General features: G+C 33.9%; 2 protein-coding genes and 1 pseudogene across 2 annotated transcripts; all 3 read right to left on the bottom strand.

Moving 5' to 3' along the window:
- Nucleotides 1-433: 433 nt before the first annotated feature.
- Nucleotides 434-3,597, bottom strand: LOC148586763 (uncharacterized; annotated as a pseudogene).
- Nucleotides 3,598-7,288: 3,691 nt separating this feature from the next.
- Nucleotides 7,289-13,854, bottom strand: LOC132175732 (phospholipase D beta 1). Its single transcript, XM_059587758.2, has 10 exons — nt 12,804-13,854; nt 12,222-12,338; nt 11,455-11,649; nt 10,814-11,062; nt 10,637-10,705; nt 10,386-10,533; nt 9,499-9,647; nt 9,187-9,363; nt 8,863-9,060; nt 7,289-7,848 (listed from the first exon to the last, which is right to left on the bottom strand). The coding sequence occupies exons 1-10, from the start codon at nt 13,758-13,760 to the stop codon at nt 7,555-7,557; spliced, it is 2,553 nt and encodes an 850-aa protein (XP_059443741.2). The 5' UTR covers nt 13,761-13,854; the 3' UTR covers nt 7,289-7,554.
- Nucleotides 13,855-17,061: 3,207 nt separating this feature from the next.
- On the bottom strand, nt 17,062-19,470 carry LOC132174367 (L-type lectin-domain containing receptor kinase VIII.2-like). Its single transcript, XM_059586034.2, has 3 exons — nt 18,309-19,470; nt 17,904-18,051; nt 17,062-17,704 (listed from the first exon to the last, which is right to left on the bottom strand). The coding sequence occupies exons 1-3, from the start codon at nt 19,468-19,470 to the stop codon at nt 17,062-17,064; spliced, it is 1,953 nt and encodes a 650-aa protein (XP_059442017.2).
- Nucleotides 19,471-24,428: the final 4,958 nt, after the last annotated feature.

The following is a 24,428-nucleotide window of genomic DNA, read 5'->3' as shown; positions in this document are numbered from 1 at the left end:
AGTTTAGAATACCAGCCAGTAATCTCCCAAAGTGTCGGACATGCTTTAAGTCATATAATAGCTGATCAAGCTTGAACTTAAAGACTCATGCAAGTATATAAGGTCGATCCTCAAGTTTCTGACCAGGATTCATAGATAGAAAGCTTTCGATCTCCGGCCATTTCGCATTGCAAGTGAAAGTAATAAATAAATCGGGATAGTCTGCCCATCTACAAATTGTCATTGCATCTTGATAATTCTCAATCATATATCTTGGGCTTCCCATAAAAGTCGAAGGCAAAGCAATTCTTTTCCCAATAGATGTAGGGGTGGTATCTTCCCTCATAACTGCATCCCTCAGACCACTGTACAATTCAATCATCAATACACTTTGGTTACGTCTTATCCACATAAGCCGCATTCCTTCAATACATGTGTATGCATCAACAACAACCTATTGAAATAAACGGCCACCATATATCAAAGTATTTCCTTCACCTTGACGTTCTTGCAACCAGTATGCATAGTACTCCCTCATTGTTACATAATTGTTTGTGTTATGTCTAGTTCCACTAACACTTCTATGTAAAATGCCAAGCCTAAATCCATCCTCTCCATATGGAAATAGAAGAGGATATTGCAATGCCATATACGACAGATGCAACTCGTTGATCCTCTGTAATCCACCTTCTTTATAATCCACAATAACATCACGGTGTGCATTCTCAACACCAATGTCACCGACAATAATTGTAGCAATTTCAGAACATGTGGGAAGATTGTGCTCTCTTCCATTGGTTGATCGTTATTCAATAATACGTAATCTTAAGTGGTAGACATTATCTTCTCTAAAACGATCTCTAGCCATATGAAAGATCTTCACCAATACATTTGATTAATCTAGCATTTGGACCAGGACATCAACAATAGATCGGTCAAGGTTATTGTCAGAGCGATTCAAGGAATTTATTCTATTTGGAACTTCATTTTCAGTGTCGTAAAAATATAATTGCGCAAAACGCGAGTTCAAGCCGTCATTTGGGAGTAATGATCCAATTCTGTGGTGGTTTTGACCATTAAGGCGAAAAATATAACGATCTCTTCTATCGTTAAAACTATTATCCACATTCCCACCCATTGATGTCATAACAAACATAAAATTATAACTTCTTATTTGTGCCTTAAAGTTTATTGAACGCTGCCCACTAGCAGGATTTAGCAAGTCTTCAAGAATAATAGGTGGTTTCTTAAGCAAAGGAAACTGGGCTTGACCTTCCATACAACATAGAGAAAATTTATGTAACATCCCCAGCCCGTTAAGGCTGAGTTTGCCACTTTTCTTCTTTTACAACAAAAGTTCTTGCAAAGATCTATAAGGTCTATCAGAGTACTTGATTTTAAAGGATACAAAAAATGTATAAAACATTATTCAAGAGATTTTATTACAAGCGAAATTAGAAAACATTAAACTTTAGTTGCGGAATATCATATTATTATAATCACTGATATGAAAAGACTTTGAAAATTAATAATTATTCCCGTCCCCATTCCGGCCTCCTATTCCAGCATCCTTTCTACCTGAAAACAAGAAATAAAACTGAATGAGCCCAAAGGGGGCCCAGCAAGTAAAATCCATAACCATAAATAGTTTTACTCCTTGTTCTCAGTTTTGAAAATCGTTTTCACAAATAAATATACATCCAGCCATAATAATATATGTACGTACGGTTGCATCTCCCGTAACATATACATACTATTACATCTAGTAATAGATCATCGTTGTAAATCATCTTTATAAATCATCATCATAATGCATCATTATAAATAATCTTTGTAAATCATCTTAGCATATCTTCGTTGAAAATATAGTATCATTTTCTCATAATAAGGCCCATGTACACTATTACCCCTGTGTACGAGGGTTGCGTGTCCTTGTGACCATGGCACTGAACTGTGGCCTCAGCCATGCCCGACCGTCAATTAACTCTTTTTCTTGGTGCACTCAACGGTCTGTTGATGGAATACCACCTTCTGGCATAGCCTCCTTCAGTGGTTTCGCCTCCATCCGAGTATCGGTACCGAACTCTCATCTTTACTTATCTTGAGGCCAAAAATACTCTCCTCCATACATGTGCCCTCATTTCATAAACATTTATCTCATCTCTTGTACTTTTCTTTGTACTTCTTTTGATGCATCTTAGGGCAACATGTAGGAGGGTTTATCATCTTTTTTCTTTCTTATAATCATCATCATTTCTCAACTTTCTTTTCTCAAAATGGAAACCTTTTCAAATATAAACTTGTTGTACTTAGAAAGCGTTTAAATAAATAGAAACTTTCTAGATAATTCTTTTAGAAATCCTTCATGCATGCAACATAACTTCATAATACGTAAATAAAATAATCATTTACAATTTACTAAAGAATGAATAAATAGCATGACATGAAGTAATTTTAGAAGGGGTAGTGAATTTACTTACCTCTAGACTGAAGCTAAAAGTGGTATGAAGGAATCTAGTTGCTCCAATATGACTAACACCACTAGTATATCTTTGAAACTAATTTCTAAAGTCCGCTATCTCTTGTGTTCTTTCTTTCTTGTAGCGCTTGGTCTCGCCCTTTCTCTCTCTGTTCTGAGTAAACACTTTTAGAAAGAAGAAAGACCGAGTAAAAAGCGGAAGAAGGAAGAATATATGCAAGAGATGGGAGAGGAGATGAGTGGTGAAAATTGTGAAGGAGAAGAGCTCTATTTATAGGAGAAAATCAAACACTATTCTACCTTCAATTTACAATTATACCCTCATTTTACTATTTCACCAACCCTATACTATTTCACTAACCCTATACTATTTCACCAACCCTATACTATTCTACCTTCAATTTACAATTATACCCTCATTTTACTATTTCACCAACCCTATACTATTTCACCAACCCTATACTATTCTACCTACCCTATACTATTCTACCTACCCTATACTATTCTACCTTCTTATTCTACCATCCTTATACCTACCATTTACTATCCTATTATTTCACCAATTACCATTCTCTAATTACCACTCTCATAAATTTCCCAAGAATTAAAATCCTTAGCTACAATGGATATTAAAATAACATCATTATCAAAATAATCTATTTAAATAGCTTTGAAAATTCTGGGGCACTACAATTTAGGATTAGGAGGCTTCCTAGATTTTGTTGTTCTTTCTTCATACTATACTATCACACCACAATATTCACATACACATGATGGTTCACCAAAATTCCAAGGTTCAACAAATTTCCCTGTATGAAATAGAAGTAAAGAAAGAAAGAAATGTTGGATTAAATTTAACATTGTTCTAAGCTTTTCATATTTTTTATCAAATAAATTTAGTTAAGTCATTTACTTGTAATATCTTCTGTGCCTGAACTATAGCTGGATTCGCCTTCTGTCACACTTTGACCAGTTGAGTATGTTGGTTAAACGCAGTTGACATCCCTAACTTGGCTAGAGCCACTTCCATTATCCACACTAATAACTCCTTGATTTGTTTTACGTCGTTTATGTTGTGAATGTCTCTCATTCTCCATTTCATTCATATTATTTGTCATACTTTGACTAATTGAATCCATTGGTTGAACGTTGTCGCAATCCCTAAATTGCATAGATTTTTTTGCATTCATAATCATCCACCTTCGATGTCGTGGAAGTTTAGTATTTTCCATTTTGTTTCTATTTTCCTATTGCATAATTGTGAGGAAAAAAAATTCATGACGAATCTATAAATCCTATCATTTAGTACATCAAATTTAACTAAAATATATAATATTATTTTAACTAAAGAATATAATCAACATAATGCAATATAATACATACAACATGTATCGAGAAAATTGTATTCTCACAACATAAAGAAATTAATGCTACAAAACAAAGTAAACAAACTAATGAAAAACTTAAGAAAAATAATGAAAATACCTCAACACCTATTGCAAATTATTTCCAAAGAACGCAAAAGCAATCACCTGTATTCAATAGTTACAGACATTAATTTAAGAGACAATTTACATAATATTATAATGCATATTGTAAATAGTTACTGTAATTTATGTTATAAATGATAGTCGTGTGCATTGGTGTATATTCATGTTTTGAGTAATGTTTTATAATTCCTACCAAACTAATGTTTTAAAATTTATAAATGATACCTGGAAAAGGAAATTAGGAAAATTAAGAAATTAATGTTACAAAAACAAAGAATAAAAAATATTATATAGAAACAAATTATTATTTATGAAGTTGCAAATTTTATCAAAGAAAAAACATACAAACAGAATACTAATTGAAAAAAAAAAAAAAAAAAAAAAAACGCGCACATACAGACTAAAAGAAAAAAAGAAGAAATTGAACATGCAATTCCTTTAATAAATTAACTTTACAATACAAAGTAAAGAAACTATATAAATAAAATTTTAGATTTTTAATTTTTTTTTATTGTTGTATATAAAAACAACAACAATTTATCAGCCGTTAAAAAAGGTTGATATATTGTCTTTTTAAAATAAAGCTTAAGATATAGCCATGCGAGACAAAACATATAATTTCTTTATTTTTTTAAAAAAACAATAAAGTTAAACGATGATGTATTAAAAAAAACTGTAAGAATAATAATGAAAATAGAAACAGAGTATTACTTATGAAGTTGCAATTTTTATCTAAATCATACAAAAAGAGTACTAATTGAAGAAAAAAAAAAATAACAAAAACAAAATAGTGTTAATACCGAATCATAATATATATATATATATATATATATATATATATATATATATATATATATATATATATATATATAATTGTTGTCTTCAAAAACAACAACAGTTTATTGGCTGTTAAAAAAGGTTGATATATTTTATGTTAACAATAAAACTTAAGATATATCAATGGGAGACAAAACATCTAGTTTGTTTATGTTTTTAAAATAAACAATAAAATTCAACGATTGATTTATTTTTAAAAGAAATTTCTAAATCGTATCATTTAATTCAATATTTCAACTAAAAAGTATAATTATATAACACTTCATTTATAAAGTTCACAAAAACAAAATATAGTTAATACCCAATTACATTTTTTTTTCTTTTTTTTTTTAAGAGGGTTGAGGTATTTTTATCAAAGTAACACAAAAAAACATGCATTTCATATCTATATATTGATATTGAACACAAAAAAGAGTATGTAAATTTTTTTCGTAAAATTGTTAATCCAATTTAACAATATAAAACACAAAACTCAAATAAAAACACATTATAATGTTCCATCAGCACAATAATATATTTTAAAAAGTATATTATCTTAATTCTGAAAATGCAATTTTAATTAAAGAAAATTGAACCTGCAAATCCTTTAATAAAGTAATGATACAAAAAAAAAGTAAAGAAACCATATAAATAAAATTCATGATTTTTAAAAAATTTTATTGTTGTATTTAAAAACAACAACGGCTCTTAAGAAAGGTTGATTCTTAAATACAAATAATACTCAATAACAAACTAATTTAACTAAAGGGTATAATCAACATAATGCAATATATTACATACAAAATGTATCGATAAAATTGTATACTCACAACATAAAGAAATTAATGCTACAAACCAAAGTAAACAAATTAATGAAAAACTTAAGAAAAATAATGAAAATACCTCAACATGTATTGGAAAAAATTATTTCCAAAGAACGCAAAAGCACTCACTCGTAAATCGTTAATCCAGTTAAATCGTTAATCCAGATTAACAATATATTAACAATACAAAAACACAAGATAAATGCTGATTCTTAAATCCAAATAATACTCAATGACAAACTAAAAGTCAAACGAAAACACACTAACCTAAAGAATGGTAACAAAATTGAGAGATCGAGATTGTTCACTTAGTAAAATGAGTGGAGAGATTTGGATGTTGACAGGCACTAAAAGACAAACACGAGAAGAGAGTGATTTGGAATTTTGGATGTTGTAACTTGTAAAAAAAGGCTGGAGGCATGCGCAAAGAAAAAAAAAAAAAAAAAAGCGCAAAAAAAAAAAAGTTTTGAATGTTGCAAGGAAGTTAGTGCGTTGGGTTATGTAAAAAAAAGAAAAAGAAAAAGGTTGAAACATAAATTATGGGAGAGAGAGATTATGGGAGAATGAGAGTTAGAACAATTAATGAAAGAAAAAAAGAAAAAAAAGATTCAGATATAAAATTATGCCAAAAAAAAAAGGGTAGGAGGCATGCAAAAAAAAAAAACATGCGTTGGGTTGTGAAAAAAAAAAAACGGTTGAAACATAAAATTATGGGAGAGAGAGTTAGCACAATTAATTAAAAAACAAAAAAAAAAAAACGATTGAGATATAAGATTATGGGAGAGAGAAATAGTAAAGACACTTAAACCATAGAATTACTTTAGTGAGAGAAAAGAAAAGGTTCAAACATAAAATTATATTAAAAAAAAAACGGTTAAAACATAAACTATGGAAGAGAGAGAGATTATAGGAGAGTGAGATTTAACACAATTAATTAAAGAAAAAAAAAAGATTAAGATATAAAATTATGCCAAAAAAAAAGGTAGGGGGCATGCAAAAAAAAATGCGTTCGGTTATGGGAGAGAGAGAGAGAAACATGGGAGATGACATAAATTATGGGAGAGAGAGATAATGGGAGAGTGAGACTTAGCAAAATTAATTAAAAAAAAAACAAAACAAAACAAACCAATTTGTTAAGACATTATGGGAGAGAGAACAAAAAACAGTTGAAACATAAATTATGGGGGAGTGAGAGTTAGCACAATTAATTAAATGTTTTAAACCATATAATTAATTTAAGACATTTAAGTGGAGATAGAGGAAGAGACAGACGTGTTAGATGGAGTTAAGAGGACACGTATCGCAATTCTAAGCACTCCCTACGTCAAAACTCGACTTTTATATATATATGATTATTCCCGATAAAGTAATGCTAGACTTGCTACCCTTTAACAATTCTTTTACAACTTGCCGACATATGTCCGTGTGTGATTTGAGCAACATCATTTACTTAAAAAAAATAAAATTATCATTCTCCAATCACATACTAATACGTGTCAATATGTTGTAAAATAATTGTAAAAGAGTTGTAGGTCCGACATTTTCTTCCTGCCAACACGGACCAAAATTTGAATCAAAAACCTTAATTCAAATACCACAAGGCCAAAATTGACAAAGATATTAGAAAGAAAGAAAGAAAAAAAATCTTTCAAAAAAAATGTTGAAGAAATAGGCTAATGAATGTAATTTCAAATTCTACTTTCTTATACATTAGAAAAAGATGAACAAATAGGATTCAAATACCCAAATCTCACATTTGTTGGCCGAACTGATAGCAATCCGAGCAACAAAATTATTGAGGATATGTATCCAAACAATATAGATAAAAAAATATTTATACTGCACGATTGGGTCATGACATGAAATATTGCTATTTGTCAAACATTGGATAGAAGCACACTCTTCATTGGTGAACTTAAATTGGAGTAAACTGTCAGCCATTCTGGAATCGGTATCATCAAGTAGATTAGATGGTGAGATTTTCTTGAATGACTGTAAATGTACCCGTTACATTCCCGCCCACGTCAGGGAATGTCTCATAGCGAGCAAGAGGCTTCACTTTGCCTGTTTGATCAACTTCGACTGGATACCTTAATAGGTGACCCTGCATTTCTGATACCTCATCGGATGCATATTGTCTCCAGTTGAACTCACTCATGGACTGTACCCGTCTCACACATTCAAGGCTTTCTGGTTGCTTGAAGCATTCCTCTAGCACTCCAGTGTGCTCTGCCCATAATGACATCCTGTATCCATAGATCTGCACCCATATTTTGACAGATAGTCATGCATTATTGATATAATAGAATGATAAGCGCTTTGATGATCTATAATGAAAAGTTGTGTAATACCCTAGTCCCACATTATTAATAAGATGAATAGCCCACGCAGAGTAAGTGGATTATAAAGGCACTCATAGTTGCTAAGTTTTATATTGATTTCTTACAAGGTGAGACTGACCTTTATAAGTGATTCTTGAAAAGTCCAAATTGACTATTTCTTTTGGAGTGATAGCGCAAATATAGCTAGCATTTTCCTAGTGGTATTAGACCACTGCATGACGTGGCTTTGGCGAAAACATTAGGGATTTAATGAAGGGAGATTGTAATATCCCAGTCCTACATTGAAAAGATGAATACTACATATAGAGTGAGTAAATTATATAAGCATTCATAGGTGGTAAGTCTCACATTAGTTTCTTACTATATGAGATTGAGATTTAAAAGTAATTTTAGAGAAGTCTTAAATTGATTAGTCTTTTTAGAGTGATAGCTCAGATTTGGCTAGCGCTTTTTCTAGGTCGTCAAAAGTTGACAACTGAGAAACAATATCCAAGTTTTGACATTCTTAGAAGTTATATGCACCCTCTTGTATTTTGTCTCAAAAGCATGAACTGAAAATGGACATTAGGACATATTAACCTTAAACATTGCTGGGTGAGCAGCAACACTGACACCAACAGTTTTCTCAAGCCTCAAACATGTTATTCTTCGAAGACATAAGCCTTAGAGACTGATAAGCAAACAGCCAAACAGTAATTCCTATAAACATTCACTAGTAATGTACCTCAATAAAAAATTACTCAAGTAATCTTGCAATGGATTACTATTTATTATGCCAACAGAATCTTCCCCAACTTTCATGAAACTTCATGGAATGCTTTTTTCCCTATACTAGTGACATTTTGGTTCACTTAGATTCTTTGTCATATGCATATGGACAGACATATCTAGTGGCAAGGTAAATGCAGAAAACTCTATTTTGTTAGGCTTACCTGTCCATGTGGACTAGAATGTTTTCTTTCCCAAGTATGATTAGGCTGGTATGCACCCATTGCTATTTCAGTGTCTCTGGTGCCTTCCATTGACCGCTGATTGATATTTGCAGACCCCAATATGACATACTCATCATCCACGATCATTCCTTTTGAGTGGACATAAATCATAAAACGCCTACTCTTCCGAGCAAGAGCCTAGGTTACCGACATACAATACATAGCAAGACAGAAAAGGGTGAAAAAAAAGATAACCGGTAAATGGAAAAATAACATTTGGAAAAGAGAAAGCTGAAACTGTAATCAACCAGATAAGGGAAATACTTGAGGAGTCTTTGCAGAAGTTGAATTTTTTGCTTCTAAATTGTCTTCCCTGTCTGGTGCCTCACGATTGCCAAGGCAAAAGAAATTCAAATAGTCTTGTGGCTCATACTTGTTCTCTAGTCCAACCTCCTTTAAAGCCTTGTAAATCATTTCATACATCATTTGCATTGTTTTATGCTGCACCAGTCAAGAATGAAACCAGGTGGAAAAGATGTTGCAATAAAGCCACAAATAATGCCATAATGTCTTAAAGCATCAATGCTGCCTTCTTAAATAGTAGACATGACAATAGAAAAGAGAATAATGGTTTACCTGCCAATAGAGAATCCGCTGAGTGGCAGTGCTTGTAGGAACACCTTCTGGCCACATTGGGATAATAATATATGCAGAGAATCTCTCATTCGCTTTTATTTTGTTGACAATTTTGAGAGCAATTTCCATTGGTATTAAATTGTTTGCACCTGCAGAGAAATATATTTTGTATAACCACAAATTCAATGATGTTCACGCCACCATCTGATATGAGACCCATGTTTTTATTTATTTTTCCAATATCCCCTCAAACAATTGAGAGGAGCGTATCTTACCTACCACTAAGATAAGTTACAAAAAATGGTGTATAATAGGATAAAATAGTGCAAGTAAGCTTGCTGTAGAACATCCAAGCATCACACTTAAAAGCTCAAGTAGTATATTAATAATATAAATAGACATGGTTTCTTATCACCAATCCTAATTGTCTTGAGACCACATCCAAGGATTAAATGGATCACATCTAGAATAGATAACAAAAACATGCCTATTTTTAGCTTTCTGGAGATTGAAAATTCTCACTCCAGAACACCAGTGATGCCAAATTAGTAAAATCAAAATCAAGGCAGTAAATAGGTTGTCAAAACCATCAATTGACAGACTATTTATGCTTAGTCTGACTGGCCTAAATATTACATTTTTTAAAATTTAATTTTCTGGTCACTCATTGAGCCCAACATTACATATAAGTAATAGATACACGAGGACTGAAACACTAGCACAGAAATGGAATCACTTTCAATCCCATTTTCATGCTGTCAATAAAATTTCAATAAAGGAAAAAGGTAGCAAAGGTGATCCTTATACCAACATGTTCTAGGGTTACAGAACACTATCTACTCTTCCTTTATTCTGAATCTCATATATTAGAAGACAGAGGCCCTCACCTAAATCTTTGTGAGAATCCCAGTTGTATGATGATCCGAGGAAGTACTGGTTTTCAATATAAATAAATTTTTGGGCAGCACGGATTGCCTTCACATATGCTGTATGTATGCTCATGTCTATCAGCACATTCTTCCCACATATAAGATTCTGTTATAAGAATGTAAACACATTAGTCCATCAACGTTCACTCTGAACAAAATCAAATGCATTATTTTTAAAAACAAGCTAAAAAGCCAGAGATTTTCCTCACCATTTTCGTAGCATCTTTTGGGTCTTTTGGAAATCCTTTGACAGAATTGGAATCAATTGAACGAAAAACCTTCGCTTGTGGAAAATTTTACAAAAAGAAAGAAAGAAATAAGCCATATTGGGAAAAGATCAAGAATTAAAAAATCTAACTCCAATAGAAGATTGCAACCCAATATACCTGTACATGCCAATCCTCTGGATCGTTGTGACTTTGGTAAGGAATATCTGCCATCCCAATAATGTCAGGAATTCTTTCAATCCTGAGTAGCGCATCATCATGAGACGCTTTTAGCTTCTGAAGCCCATGTTGTTTTGATGCTCTATACCAGCGCTCCTCAAAATTGGTGAGGATGTCGTATGCAGCTGGACCATCAATACAAGAATGCAAATCATGCCATGGTTCTCTTGGACAACCAACAGGAGGGTCCTATTTAAGTTTCAAATCAAATATGTTAAAATGGGGGAAAAAAACCCACTTGGTGTTCACCGTTCATCATTATACTTTAAAATTAATTTTTAATGAACCATCAGCAGTATGTTATCCCTGTGGACCGAGTGGCAGGGTTACCCATGTGTTACATCCTATAGGCATGTACATGAAGCAACTGATCCGGTGTGTGCATGTTTAGGCAACTATAAACAATTTTAGCTGATTTCAGTTACACTAACAGAATCCAATATGTATCCATGAGTTTTGAAAATAAATATTCATGATCTTTGCCTGAGTATTTCATAGGATAAATAAAGGAGAATATTAAGATTCCCATATATGGATGAACTACAATAAGGGGAATCGAGAAAATTAATTGAATGATTTACCGTGAAGTTAGGGTTATGAAAGTCGTCTTTGTGCACTGTTTGTAGAGTCCTGAAAAGATGATGTTTTGGAGTGTCATACCGGCCCATGCATAGATCAAGACCTCCAACAAATGCCACGATCTTTCTTTTATAGTGACCTGCATCAGCATCCACAATCACTGTTTTCTGATGATGGGTATAGATTGTGCCAACTTCCTGACAATCAAAAATAAAAAAAACGAGGTCCAAAGCAATTACTAAATCTGAAGATAAAATTAAAGCAAATCTAAGTTGAATATCTAATTAACATAACCTTGAAGGCCAAAAATTAATAGAACATTTGAAATAAGAAGGTTGAACCACCCATAATATAGATAAATTTATTCGGAAATGGGTCAACTATGGTTATAACTTGCTCAACTTTCAACAGGATACATGTTTTCATTGTTCCAAGTCCTAACAAAAAAAATAAACAAAAATTGCTCTGCATATATTAGCCAACAACATATAGAAAGTGGGCCAAAAGGTTTAGCATGTTACTCCCCATAGGCAAATGTCAGATTTGTTGTGCATTTCCACTTGTTCTCATAAACAGCACTCCTAGTAAGTAAAATGCAAATCTTCAACACCACACTAACAAATAGAAACAATGTCAAGGAATTTGATAAGTTCATCCAATAAAGCAGCATCAAGTAAGATTATGAGATACAAATATATAGCTCTTGCTTCAAAGAAACAGCATGTAGGTATAAAATGGATAAATATATGGTGCCTTATTGATGTCCAACCTGTTTCTTGGCCCAACTATGACCTTTTCCAGCAGATCGAGGGCACAGTAGCACTTGCACCGAAGAGTGCTTGAAAAAACGGCGAGTCTCCTCATCATTGGTTTGCATGATGCCGTCCTGCATATTATAGAAATATATGAATACATAGAAATAAGTGCTTGATGCAAGAAAGGCACTGGTGAACAAAGAAAGAGTAAATAAAATGTCCTTGAATATAAAGCAGAGATTACAGAAATTAAACAATTATAAGCGACTTGGGGTTAGACACTATTGAATTGTGTTTCACCTTCCTGCCATATGTGGACCATACATAAGGAAAATAATTAAGCAAAAGATAAATATTAACTGCATAATACTTTGTTTCGTAATTGACTGAATTCACAAAGGTTATTCGAGGAATGATACAAATGATATAAAGGTTGCAGATCCAAAAAAACAAAAAACTAGAATGAAAAATAAATTCACTGACCATTTTAGTATTTGAATTTAAAAATCAAAACCAGCATAGTATCGAATGATATTTGAGCCCTAATTTATGCTATAGAAAAGAGTAGTGGTGGCATATACTATTAAAATTCTTACTGTTTTATATCCCAAAATGCTCTTAGAAGTAGGATCATCCCATACAAGGAGCAGCACCCTTACACCTTCCTGTGATTTGGTCTTGAGAAGATCCCCCAACATGCAATTGGTTGCGGCATTACCATCTCGAATTAGTCTAACATTGTGGTACACTGACCACCCGACAATGTATATCAAACGGCGTGCCTGACTTATTGCTTCAAAGATGTCATGCCAACAATCCCCGTGCACATACTGAACACCACCATCAAGCTTCAAATTGGGAAGGCAACCATCATGAACATGGGCATCTTGATATAGTGTCACTTTCCCACCTCTCCTAAGTGGAAAATAGGTACCGGGGACCCCTGGGGAATCAGGACCTGAACCTACTCCATGATAAAGGTTCACTTTCTCCACTGGGGTGTACTGAATCGATAAACTCAATACTGCACCAGACTTACAAGGCTTCCCGTTAGCACTAAGGATGGGGAAGGTTCCCTCAATATTCATGCCAGAGCATAATTGCTCCACTGGAATTCCCACAGCACCTATAATCTGCGAACCAACAACATCATTGTCTTTGACAACAAAATGCACTTCTGCAGCAGAATGTGCAACAGGAACATTAAAATGCTGCATCCAAACAGGGTTTTCACTGTTACCAATCACAAAAGTCCTCCCAATTACAGCACCTGATACTGATACTATGACATAGGGATCACTGGTTATCTTCTTAGACATCTGCCCTTCTACTTTGCTGCCAAAATTCCCAGGCAATTTCGAAAACATGTCCCCTAAACTTTTATGAAACATATCCAAGTTAGGAAGGTTTTTGGCCTCCCTGACCCAAATATCTAAGTTCCCATGTAACAGACAAACCTTGAGAGAAGCCTTGTTGGTCTGAAATGGCACAGCTTGTTGACCCTGACCATGGTTTGAGCCCCCAAATGACAGAGATTCAGCATAATGAGCCATATCACAATAAATCCTTCACCACTTCCAAAAGCTTGAATTTTATGGAAAAATCTTATGTCTCAAAATATGTAATCAATAACTCCGACAGACTAAAGTAGCCCGAAAAAAAACAAAACAGAATTCCAGATCGCAATTTGGAAATAGGCAATCAAAATAGGCACTGAAATGTGTTGGTCAACACCATAGAAAGAACCGGCACCAATATGAATATGGAGAGCTTCTGGCAACTGGGTATTTGACTTGAGAATGAGAAAATGAGAAGCAAAGATTAACCAGGCGGATATGCTGAAAATAATAAAAATCTGAGATTCCAGAAGGAGAAAATTGAAATACGAACGTGGGGTTTAAGGGTATGCAATTCAATGGGGAGGTTTGACTGGGCAAACGAAAGTGGACGGCAGGCTTGAAAGTCTGAAAATGGGTGCTTTGAATCATGGAGTGAAGGATTAAAAAATTCAAATGCAATGCTGAATGAGTGCAGAGAGGGTGGAAAATAATCAAATTTATTCATTATAAAACAGAGGAGAATGTCAGAATGGACAATTCAGAGGACCTTCCTCAGATAATTATTTTCGTCTCTTTTCCCCCTCGTTTTCTCAGTCAAAGGAAAGCCATAGCCTCTTTCAACCTCAGCCGGCCCTTAGGGAAGAAAACTTGTACTGAGTTCCTTCTACCTTCCCTCCATATTAGGGTAGCCCCTGAAATGTGACTGAGAAAACGAGGGAAAAGATAAAACATAAATGTGACTTAATTGGCCCAACTATAATAGTATATATATATATAATACATAGTAATTTTTAATTTATTTTATTTTTTTCAATGCACAATACAAAATTGGTTCTTTCCCATCCTTTCCTAACGAATGACATTAAAATACTTTAAAAAATACAATTAAAATTAGCCCATTTGACAAACTGATCGTGCTCTATAATTAGAACTACGGGAAGTCGATATCCAAGTTATAAAATGATGACAAATGATTAGTGCAAAAGACCAATAAAATAATATAAAATAAAAAAGAAAATAAGAAAAACTTGTTTATGACAAGGATATAATAAGTAAGGGAATCACCCTCAAGAGTAAGGAAAATGCGAATAGATCTATTCTTCCTGCTCATTTTATCATGGAATAGGTTGACTTAAAAAAAAAAAGAAAATTGTACCTACATTTAGCTCATACCTTGTTACTAATGTGAAGCGAGTGTAATAAAAGAGTTACGGATGATAGTGTATCATTTGCTCTTAAAATGCACCATTCTAATTGCAGCGTGGCATAGAGCGAGACAAAATGATGTGCCAGAATGAGAGTGTGTGACAAAATGAGTCTTGCCAGACTAAATATTCATATTCATAACGGTTTATTTGTACCTTAACATGGTACAATCTTATGGTCCGACCATCTAATTTTTTAATATGTAATTTGTTATTTAGTAAATTGTTATATAATTGAGATGACGTAGCAGTATAAATTAACAATTTTTTTTTTTTTTTTTTACAAACATGGAACCAAATGATGATTTTCATTACCATGTCATTAAGTTGTATGGTAGACTTGATAGACCTATAGCAATCTGCTATATAACATCACTCTTAATTAATGATATATTACGTTAGACAAATCAATTAATATAATGTGACTTTCGTTTAACACATCATTTACGCCATTGCATGTGCCATGTGGCATAGTTACATTAAATTACATATATAATTTTTTTTATTATTTAAGGTACATTTAATTATTTATAATAAAATATGAGACTCCTACTCATCATTTATATCCAGGATGTGTCAGCAGATAAGGTACTATCGTATTTCTTCAAATAAATTTGTATGTGTCCAAACGATGTCATTTTTTTAGTTTTTTATTTTGTATAAAATTGAAACTTTGGAACTCAATTTCAATAATAATGTGGAATTTGGATTAAGTAGATCCCTAAGTAGGCCCAAGCCATTAATCTATCGGCCCATTGTACAGCCTTGATTTTGGACTGATTCTAATGATCTTCTAAATTTTCAAAACTATAATTAACATTCTTTATGCTGCATCTGATTCTCAATAAACCCATTTTTTAGTGGTTGATGTGGTGCCACCAAACCTTATTGTTGTGATTCATGAGCTTTCAATTATTAAAAATTATTGGGAATTCCGTTTTTGATGTGTTGGTCGAGTTTTATGGTTTTTGTGGAAAGTTGGGACTTGGGCAGTTGGGCAGGTGGGCAGGTGGTGGTTAGTGGATTGAGTGTGTCCCTTTTGTGCTATAGCTAGGGATGAGGATTTTTTTAAATCAGGCTATTCAAATTTTATTGAAATTCTTGTAGATTAAGTTGAAGGGTTGCAAATAGGGGTGGGTATCGGTTCGGTTCAGTTAACATAAATGGTCAATTAAATTATTTAATTTACTTTTCGATAAGGATTTATTTCGAAAGCTTCGGCTAAATAGATATTTCAGTTAAAATCGATTTGGTTAGGTTAACCGCTGACTTTTTTAATTAGGTCAAAAATTGATTGTTTTGGGGACCTAAATTGTTTTTTTTTTTTTTTTTTTTTTGCCAAAATAGCTTATTAAACTAAACAAATTTTGAATGGGTTCATTAATTAACACAATAAGAGTCCACCATCCATATGTTCTACTAATAAATTGGTTCTAAAATCCACCAACTCATATGTTCTATTAAAAAAATCTCGTTAATGCCCTTGTAATCATCATTCTACTAAAAATATATTTATTATTGATTAATTCAATTAACCGACAAAAAAAATATTTATACTGATTAACCGAACCAAACCAAACTGAAGTTGGTATAAAAATCCATAATCAATTACCGATTGACTTCTGACGGTAGGTGGTTAATGTCAGTTCAATCGTAGTCAGTAGATAGTAAATGATTAATCTGCCCACCCCTAATCGTAGAACCCATTTATTTAAGACATATTAGGGTGCCAGATTTACTTATTCAAAGTAGGTGACCTTTACAGCCTTACATGATACATATATAGACACACAAAATTGCAAGGGTTGGCTCAAATGGTAAGAGCTTTGGTTTTTGTTGTAGTCCATAATCTTTAAGATTCGAATATTCTCAGGCGCAAACAATTTCTTGAGACCAACCCGCCAGCGAAACTGGAGTATTACTCAATTCGTCTGAAGGGAGTGCTTTACACGAGTAACAGGGGTGCTAGACAAAGTAGCCATGCCTTAGAGAGTTCCTCATTATAAAAAACTATATATATATATATATATATATATATATATATATATATATATATATATATATATATACACAAAGACAACACAATATGCCTATGGGGAGAGACCAAGCCCGGCAGTACTCTGTTTCGTAAACAACTCGGGAGGTCGTCTTAGCGGCAGCTTGGGAATCGGTTTTTGCGTATTCAAGTACTGCACCACCTCTTCCATACACGGCCGCCCATTCTTCTCACTTAAACTACAACTCAGACCGATTTCCAGAAGCCGGCCGGCTTGTTCTGAGTTATCGCACGTTCCCACCCTCTCTTCCACCATCTTTGCCTTCTCTCCCCTCTCATGCGTGCTCCATGCAAACCTCAACAGACTCGTCTGATCTCCCTCGCCTCCGTTCAACTTCGACATCTTTTTTCCGGCAATGGCTTCCAACACAAGCATACCGAACCCAAACACGTCACCGTTCTTGCCAGAAACGGCCAATTCAGCCGTACCAAGAAAGAAAAGGAAACCGTAATCACCCAATACAGCATGATAGTTGTGGTCGAGGAAGACACTGCTCGTCTTTAAGTTTCCATGAGTGAGTCCTTTTGAGTGGAGGAAACACAGCGCCTCCGCAATCTCTTTTATGAGTTTGACTCGCCGACTCCATGGAAGAACACCTGGTCCATATAGCCATTGGTCTAGGCTTCCGTTCCCGAAATAATCGTACACGATGATCGTCTCTCGGTTGTCGCAACACCTGTTACAATATAAATTAAATGATTAAATTTATTATTTTTTAATAGTTTAAGGTTTTGAGAAAAATCGTGATTTAACACAAATCAAAGTCCTGAATTCAAACTATGAATCGGTCATTTACCTTCCATTTCAATTAAATATAACATATGTGAATGTGGATTGTTAGAATATAAATTAAATGGTTAAGGTACCAAACTTACCATCCACGAATTGGAGCAAAACTTGAATGAGATATTTGGGATAATTCATTGATTCTCTTCAAAATTCGGCTCGAGTACAAGCGTGATAAGTTCAAGAACTGATTCGAGAACCGCTTCACCGCCACATGGCACCCATTAGGGAGTGTCCCTATTAGAATATAAATTAAATTCTGAAATTTATATCTTCCTATAATTAGCTTAACCTTTAGAGATAAATAATAATTTAATATTATATCAAAACATAGTTCCTGAAGAGTGTTAGAATATTACACGATTTGTGCTCCACTTATTATTGAGGAGTTTTGATTGGCATTATGAAGAGTGTTTGGATATAAAACTAAATAATTAAATGCATTTCTTAATAGTTTAAATTTTTGAAATAACTGGTGATTTAACTGGACGTACCTCTATACAATACACCTCTGACGTCACTTCCCAAGATTTCTAATTTGCTAAAACGCCGTGTGGCTTTGAAAATCTCCACGATGGTGTACCGGCGAGGCTTGTTCGGCGGCGTGGGCTTCTGCTTCTTATCAACCAGAAGAATAAAATTAACTGTGCTGGCATGATCGCTGCGCGCGCTACTGAAATAGAAACAGATTAAAGCCACCGTACAAAGTGCAATTACAGCAACAAAGATCAAAAAGCTGCTCGGTGCGGTGTAACCTATACGGGTGTATTTGGAGACTTGGTGGGCAACATTTTTATGGCAAATTTTCGCCGAAGGTTTTTGAACCAAAGCTAGATTTGTAGAGGAAAAGTTCCAAGATAAAATGCTATTTATTTGCGTTAAATTTCCTGTGGAGGCTGAGAACCCAACAAACATGTATTCTTTAAGGAAAGGAGAGAGATTTATTGGCGAAGATAGTATTGGTTCTGAGGGTTTACGATCGCCGTCCAGTCCGAGATGGACTTCGATCCTTCTACGCTGACCATCATATGCTATCCAAGCTCGGTGGGTCGTATTGTTGTGGAGAGAAACATTGGCTTTCGAGGAACTCGCCGTCTTGAAGGAAACGATGCTGCCGAGGTTGATGCCGACGTGGTCGTCGTCGGGATCTCCAAATCCTGGGTCGTGGCACGTGTCGAACTCCACTGCAAAGACCTTGTAGTGGCCGCATGCGTCATTGAGGATGCCGAGCCAAGGGCCTGGTTTCCCGATGCTATACTCGTCCGGCACGATGATGAAAGCGAGGCCGTCTCCGCTATGAAGGTCATCGGAAACTGACGCGTTAGCAGTGGTGGTGGTGGTGGAGGTGAATTTGAAAGAGAAGGTGGTTTGGAAGGAAGCTGGGGTTTTGGTTAAAGGGTCAAAAAGGCGGATAGGGGAGGCGTAGATGGCTCGGCCTGCTTGATAAGTAGGATCAACAGTTGCTGATACATCTGGGATTTGAATGGCATCTTCTGAAACTTTGGCGTTTCCTAAAAGCTTGATGTCCTGAATGGAGTAATAAGGGTTTAGGTTTACGTTAAAGTTTGGGAAGAAGAGGTTCTTGGTCACGTATGTTGGAGTTCCAGGGTGGTGGATGTGGTGCAGTGAATGTGCTGCTACCAGTTGTTTTCGCATTAGAAGAAGTAAAAATGTGGCCCAAAATACTAGCAGACACCCCAAACATGGACGAGAATCCATTGATGATGTGAGTTGGGGGACATGTGAATGTGATAGTCCTATTGATTTATATATAGCAAGCATGAATTCGTCCAGTGCTCTATCGTTCGGCTAACAATTTTTCACACGACGAGTGAATTTGACACCAACTCAATATGAAATTAACAAATTAGAGTTAATTGTTACAGTAATGATTAAGTGATTAAATTTATCTCTTCCTATTAGCTTAAACTTTTGGGATAACTGGTAATTTATAATATGATATCAGAGCCAAATGGTCATGGGATCGAACTTTGACTCCATTAAATTATCCCAATTTAATTAAATATTTCACGTGTTGGGCCTCACCTATTAAAAAGGAGTTTGAGCTCACACGTGAAGGAGAATGTTAAAGTAATGATTAAGTGATTAAATTTACCTTTTCCTATCAGCTTAAGCTTTTGGGATAATGGTAATTTAACATTAATAGGTCTAAACTAGTCCAACACGTACAAAATTAGCATACTAGGTAGATAGATTTGACCCGTTAAATTAAATGAGTCAAATTAAAGTTGACTTATATAATCTTATATCCATGACTCGACATGACCCGAATCTGATATGGGAATACAAATTATCATCCCTGCAACTAGGGGTGTAAACGAACCGAGCTTGAGCGAGCTTCCCTTGTTTGGGCTCGGCTTGTTTAAATTTTACTCGAGCTCGAGCTCGAGCTGAGCTTAAGGCCGAGCCAAGAAATCGAGCTCGAACTCATAATAAGTCAAGCCGAGCCGAGCCAGTTCACGAGCTGGCTCTTATATTTAATTTAATTTATTTAATTTTTTTATTATAAATTTAAACTTCAAGTACTCTTAAACGGCTCAAGAAGCCAGCTTGCATATGAGCATTTGCTAAGTCTAGCTAGTGAAGTATGGAGTCCGAGTCAATACAGCAAGGTACTTGGTTTCGAAAAGAGAGGATATGCATCCTTTTATAATAAAAGGATGCTCTTAAAAAAAAAAAAAATCATCATTTTTTAATATTAATATGAAGAATTATGTGAATAACTACTAATTCGATCCTTATATGAGCTGCTCACGAGCTTAGTCGAGTCGAGTTGAGCTAGCTTCGTTTAATATTCGAGCCAGGATTCGTATTCACGAAACGTTTCATTTAATATTCGAGTCGAGCATGAGCCAAGCTTATGCGAGCCGAGCCAAGCTCGCGAGAGAGCGGCTTGCTCTCTTAACAGCCCTTCCTGCAACATTGGATCAAAGTCTCCATAGGCATGGTTTGTTATGCCCAACTTAACTCGATAATTAAGGGTTGTGCGCACATTAGAGCCTAGAATGGAATAATTATTAATTTGTGATATTTTAGAAAGTTAATCCCACATTAGAAAGATGAATTACCCACATGAAGTGAGTAGATTGTAAATGAGCATATGGGTGCTTATAAGTTCCATGATTGGTTCATTACTAGTATTTATAAGTGATTCTAAAAAGCTTTAATTATAACTTGACTAAATTTTTTGGAGTGATAATGTAAATGTGGCTAGCATTTTTTCTGGGTCGTTACATATTCCATTTGTTTGGTTACTTTAATTATTATTCTTGGACTATTTTTATGAGTCTTTATTTCCTAGGTTATTTTATTTCTTTAAGAAACTTTATTTCTTAGGTAGCTTTTATTAATTTTTTTTTTTTTTCATGCGCAGCTTAGACGGGGTCATCGTAACCTACCCCTTTAATTAAGCCTGCCCTAACACAAGAGAATGGTAAAGATATGGGAAGGTACTTATCAAATATATATATATATATATATATATATATATATATGAAGGATGTGGTTTAGTGCTCTTGAATCGTGGGAGATATCCTTATTCATAAGTGAAGGTTCATGATTGGTCGCTTTTCACTATTTTGCTAAGTTCTTTGTCTTATACACAAATTTGGAGTCTTGGCCTCAAATAATTATCAGATCGGTTCAATGGAGTTTTAGGTAATACTAACAATTTTTTTACATAATTCGTAAACTCAACACGAATTTAGTACAAAAGTAGCGAGTTAGGGTGAAGGAATTAACTTGTTTAATTTAATGGGTCGGGTTATGATTTACTTATATAGTCCTATGCCCATCAACACACCTTATAAGACACTCAATTTTTGACACAACTTGTGTCTCCGACACGAACTCAATACGAAATGAGCGGATTAGAGTTTATGAATCTAAACTGTTTAATTAAATGGGATGAATTAGGATTAACCTATGTAGTCTTATATCCGTGTTTTGACAAGACCAACACTCGAACATGAATTGCAACTCTATGAGTTTTAAGTGGATGAGGAGTTCAACTTTTGTGGATTTGGAATATTAGTAATGCACAGCTAATTAGCAAATATCCGCACTATATATATAAATATATATACATTGTTGGACATGTACCTTGAAGGAAATTGGTGGTTGATTAACTAAAATGGAAGTGGTACAAACACAAGAAGAATGTTAGGTTTATAAACAAATTTTACAAAAAAAAAAACTTTTATAACATGATGTGGCACAACATGATTGGAAATGAGATAAATTCAACTTTTGAGAAACCCAATCATATTGTGCCACGTTATGTTATAAAAGTTTTTTTTTTGTAAAATTTGTTTGTAAACCCAGCATTTTTCCAAACACAATATTGGGAGAGTAATGTATTTGATTATATATTTATTATAAGCTATCACCACACAAAGGCATATCCAAAAGTGTTCCTAAGCAGATTACCTTTTGTGTTTATAATATTTTTAAGAATCTTAAAGCAAAGGCAACTTGGGAGCTAGATATATTTTTGTATGCTTCCGTACGTTAAACTGTAATGGATCACCCATTAAGAGGGCCGTCCAACATATCATTTGTTTGAAAATACATTGTAAATAATAATGGGGCATGCTCACATGCATGAAAAACGTTTTGTATTGTGTGAAAAGTTAGTGGTCCTTTCATTTTTGCAAGGTTGATGCAATTTCAAAGAACTTGGTGGAGTCCCTTGCTTCTTCCTTTTTTATTATTTTTTATTTTCTGAGCAACAAAGGAAAAGGAGAAAATTACAAAGGCAGATTAAAGTCAGTTTTTATATTCCTCCAATTTTTTTTTTTAAGGAATAACTAGTATTTCTCATTTTTAGGGAAAGTAATGATCATGCGAAACCCCAAATACTGGAATAATTATTTTATTTCTAGGTCTATTCCCACATACCAAATTAATGTGCTCTAAAGCTTTTTTTTTTTTTTTTTTAATTGAGAAAACTATGCATATAAAAGAAGATTTGGTTTCGTATATGCCCTATATTATTATGATTTAAGTCAAGTCTACCACTAATGTATCAAATAGAGAGTTTTCAGAAAATATCATTAATAATGGGAAAACGTACACACATGACACACCCTATGATAAGTCAATGGGAAAAAGGATCATCATAAAGACGATCTAGTTAGGTCAGAAAAATTTAAGATCAAGTGAGACAAAATTGTCCTCATATTTTAAAAAGTAACGGGTCCTGTGTATTAAATGAAATGGAGCATCCTATTCTGAGTAAAAAAGTAGGTAAAGATTTTTTAGGTAAAGATTTTTTCTGTTTCCATGGAGAGAATCTATTTTATAATTCAGATTATATATATATATATATATGGTCATTTCATTTAAAATTTTAAGTGACATGTACATCAGGAAAGCATTTAATATCCCCCCATATCATGTATACAGTTAAAAACAATAAAATAAAATAAAACTACAAAGCAGGTGATGGGGCCTTCTATCTAGCTAGCTAGCTCATTCAGTAGCTTCTTTGTTTTATTGGTAGGTAAAAAGAAGCATAAAGGGAATAATGAGAATATTCATTATAATCTTTATGCTTCTTTTAGCTTTTCACTTTCTTTTCTTAAGATATACCCAGTAAATGACATTGGCTTTAGCAATTGGGTCCTCTCAAATTTTTGGGTCTAGACTTTAAGCAAGCCTGATCGAGCCAAATGTATCTGATTTGTTTCCTTATATATGAATTATATGATATCTAGTTATCTTTTTATTTTAATTTAATTTTTTTTTTTCTGTGAGATACGAAGGGAAGGGGAAATGATAACCAGTTATGTTGCAGGAGAAGCAGTGGTGGATGTAGCATTAGCACATTTCTTGTACGTTCACCTTTTGGAGAACCTGTCACCTTATAACAACAAAAGGCGCATTACCACTTCTCAATTTATTTCTCAGTTTATGGAATTCTTCGCTAATTTGGTAGAGAGATAGAATAAATATGCATAAAATATGCCGCCGCCGCTAACACTAACTACTAATACTTTAAAAGAACTAGCAATAGACTCCATAATTCTCATTTTATATCTTAAATTAATGTAGGGAAAATTCCAAAACAGCCTCTTGCAACATACTTTAATGTTCCCTAAACGAAAGGAAACCAAGTCCGAAAGTATTAGCCTAGATCTAGGGTGGTATTTTTGCTTCCCTTCCCTTCATTTTAATAAATAAAAAATGCTTTATTGTTCTTTACTTTTCTCTCCCTTTTTATTAGCATTTATTTGAAAGAATATTTAAATGGGAGCCCTTACCGAAACATAAGGCCCTTCTTATAACTCACTGCCTAAAGAGGAGAGAGGTTTTAAGTTTTAACTACTTGAGTACATAAGTGAGTTATTGCTCGAGCAAAAGGTCCCCTCTCATAGTTATTGTCCAAGAAAGAAAGAATAACCGTAACCCCGATTGTAAGGGTGAAAATGATCCTCTCCATTTCAATGGTGGATGGTTTCACATTTTTTTTTTTTAAAAAAAAAATGCAACATTGACTTTATATAAACCGTTAAATGCACCAATTAAAATATAAAGTATCTAAATAAATAGTATCTATTTTATTTAAAATTGAGAGAATCTTTATTCATTGT

Source organism: Corylus avellana, chromosome 3 (genome assembly GCF_965113065.1).
Source record: "Corylus avellana chromosome 3, dhCorAvel1.hap1.2, whole genome shotgun sequence".
In the NCBI taxonomy this organism is placed as follows: Eukaryota; Viridiplantae; Streptophyta; class Magnoliopsida; order Fagales; family Betulaceae; genus Corylus; species Corylus avellana.
Note: the sequence above shows the minus strand (reverse complement) of the source record. Positions and strands in the feature narration are given on the sequence as shown.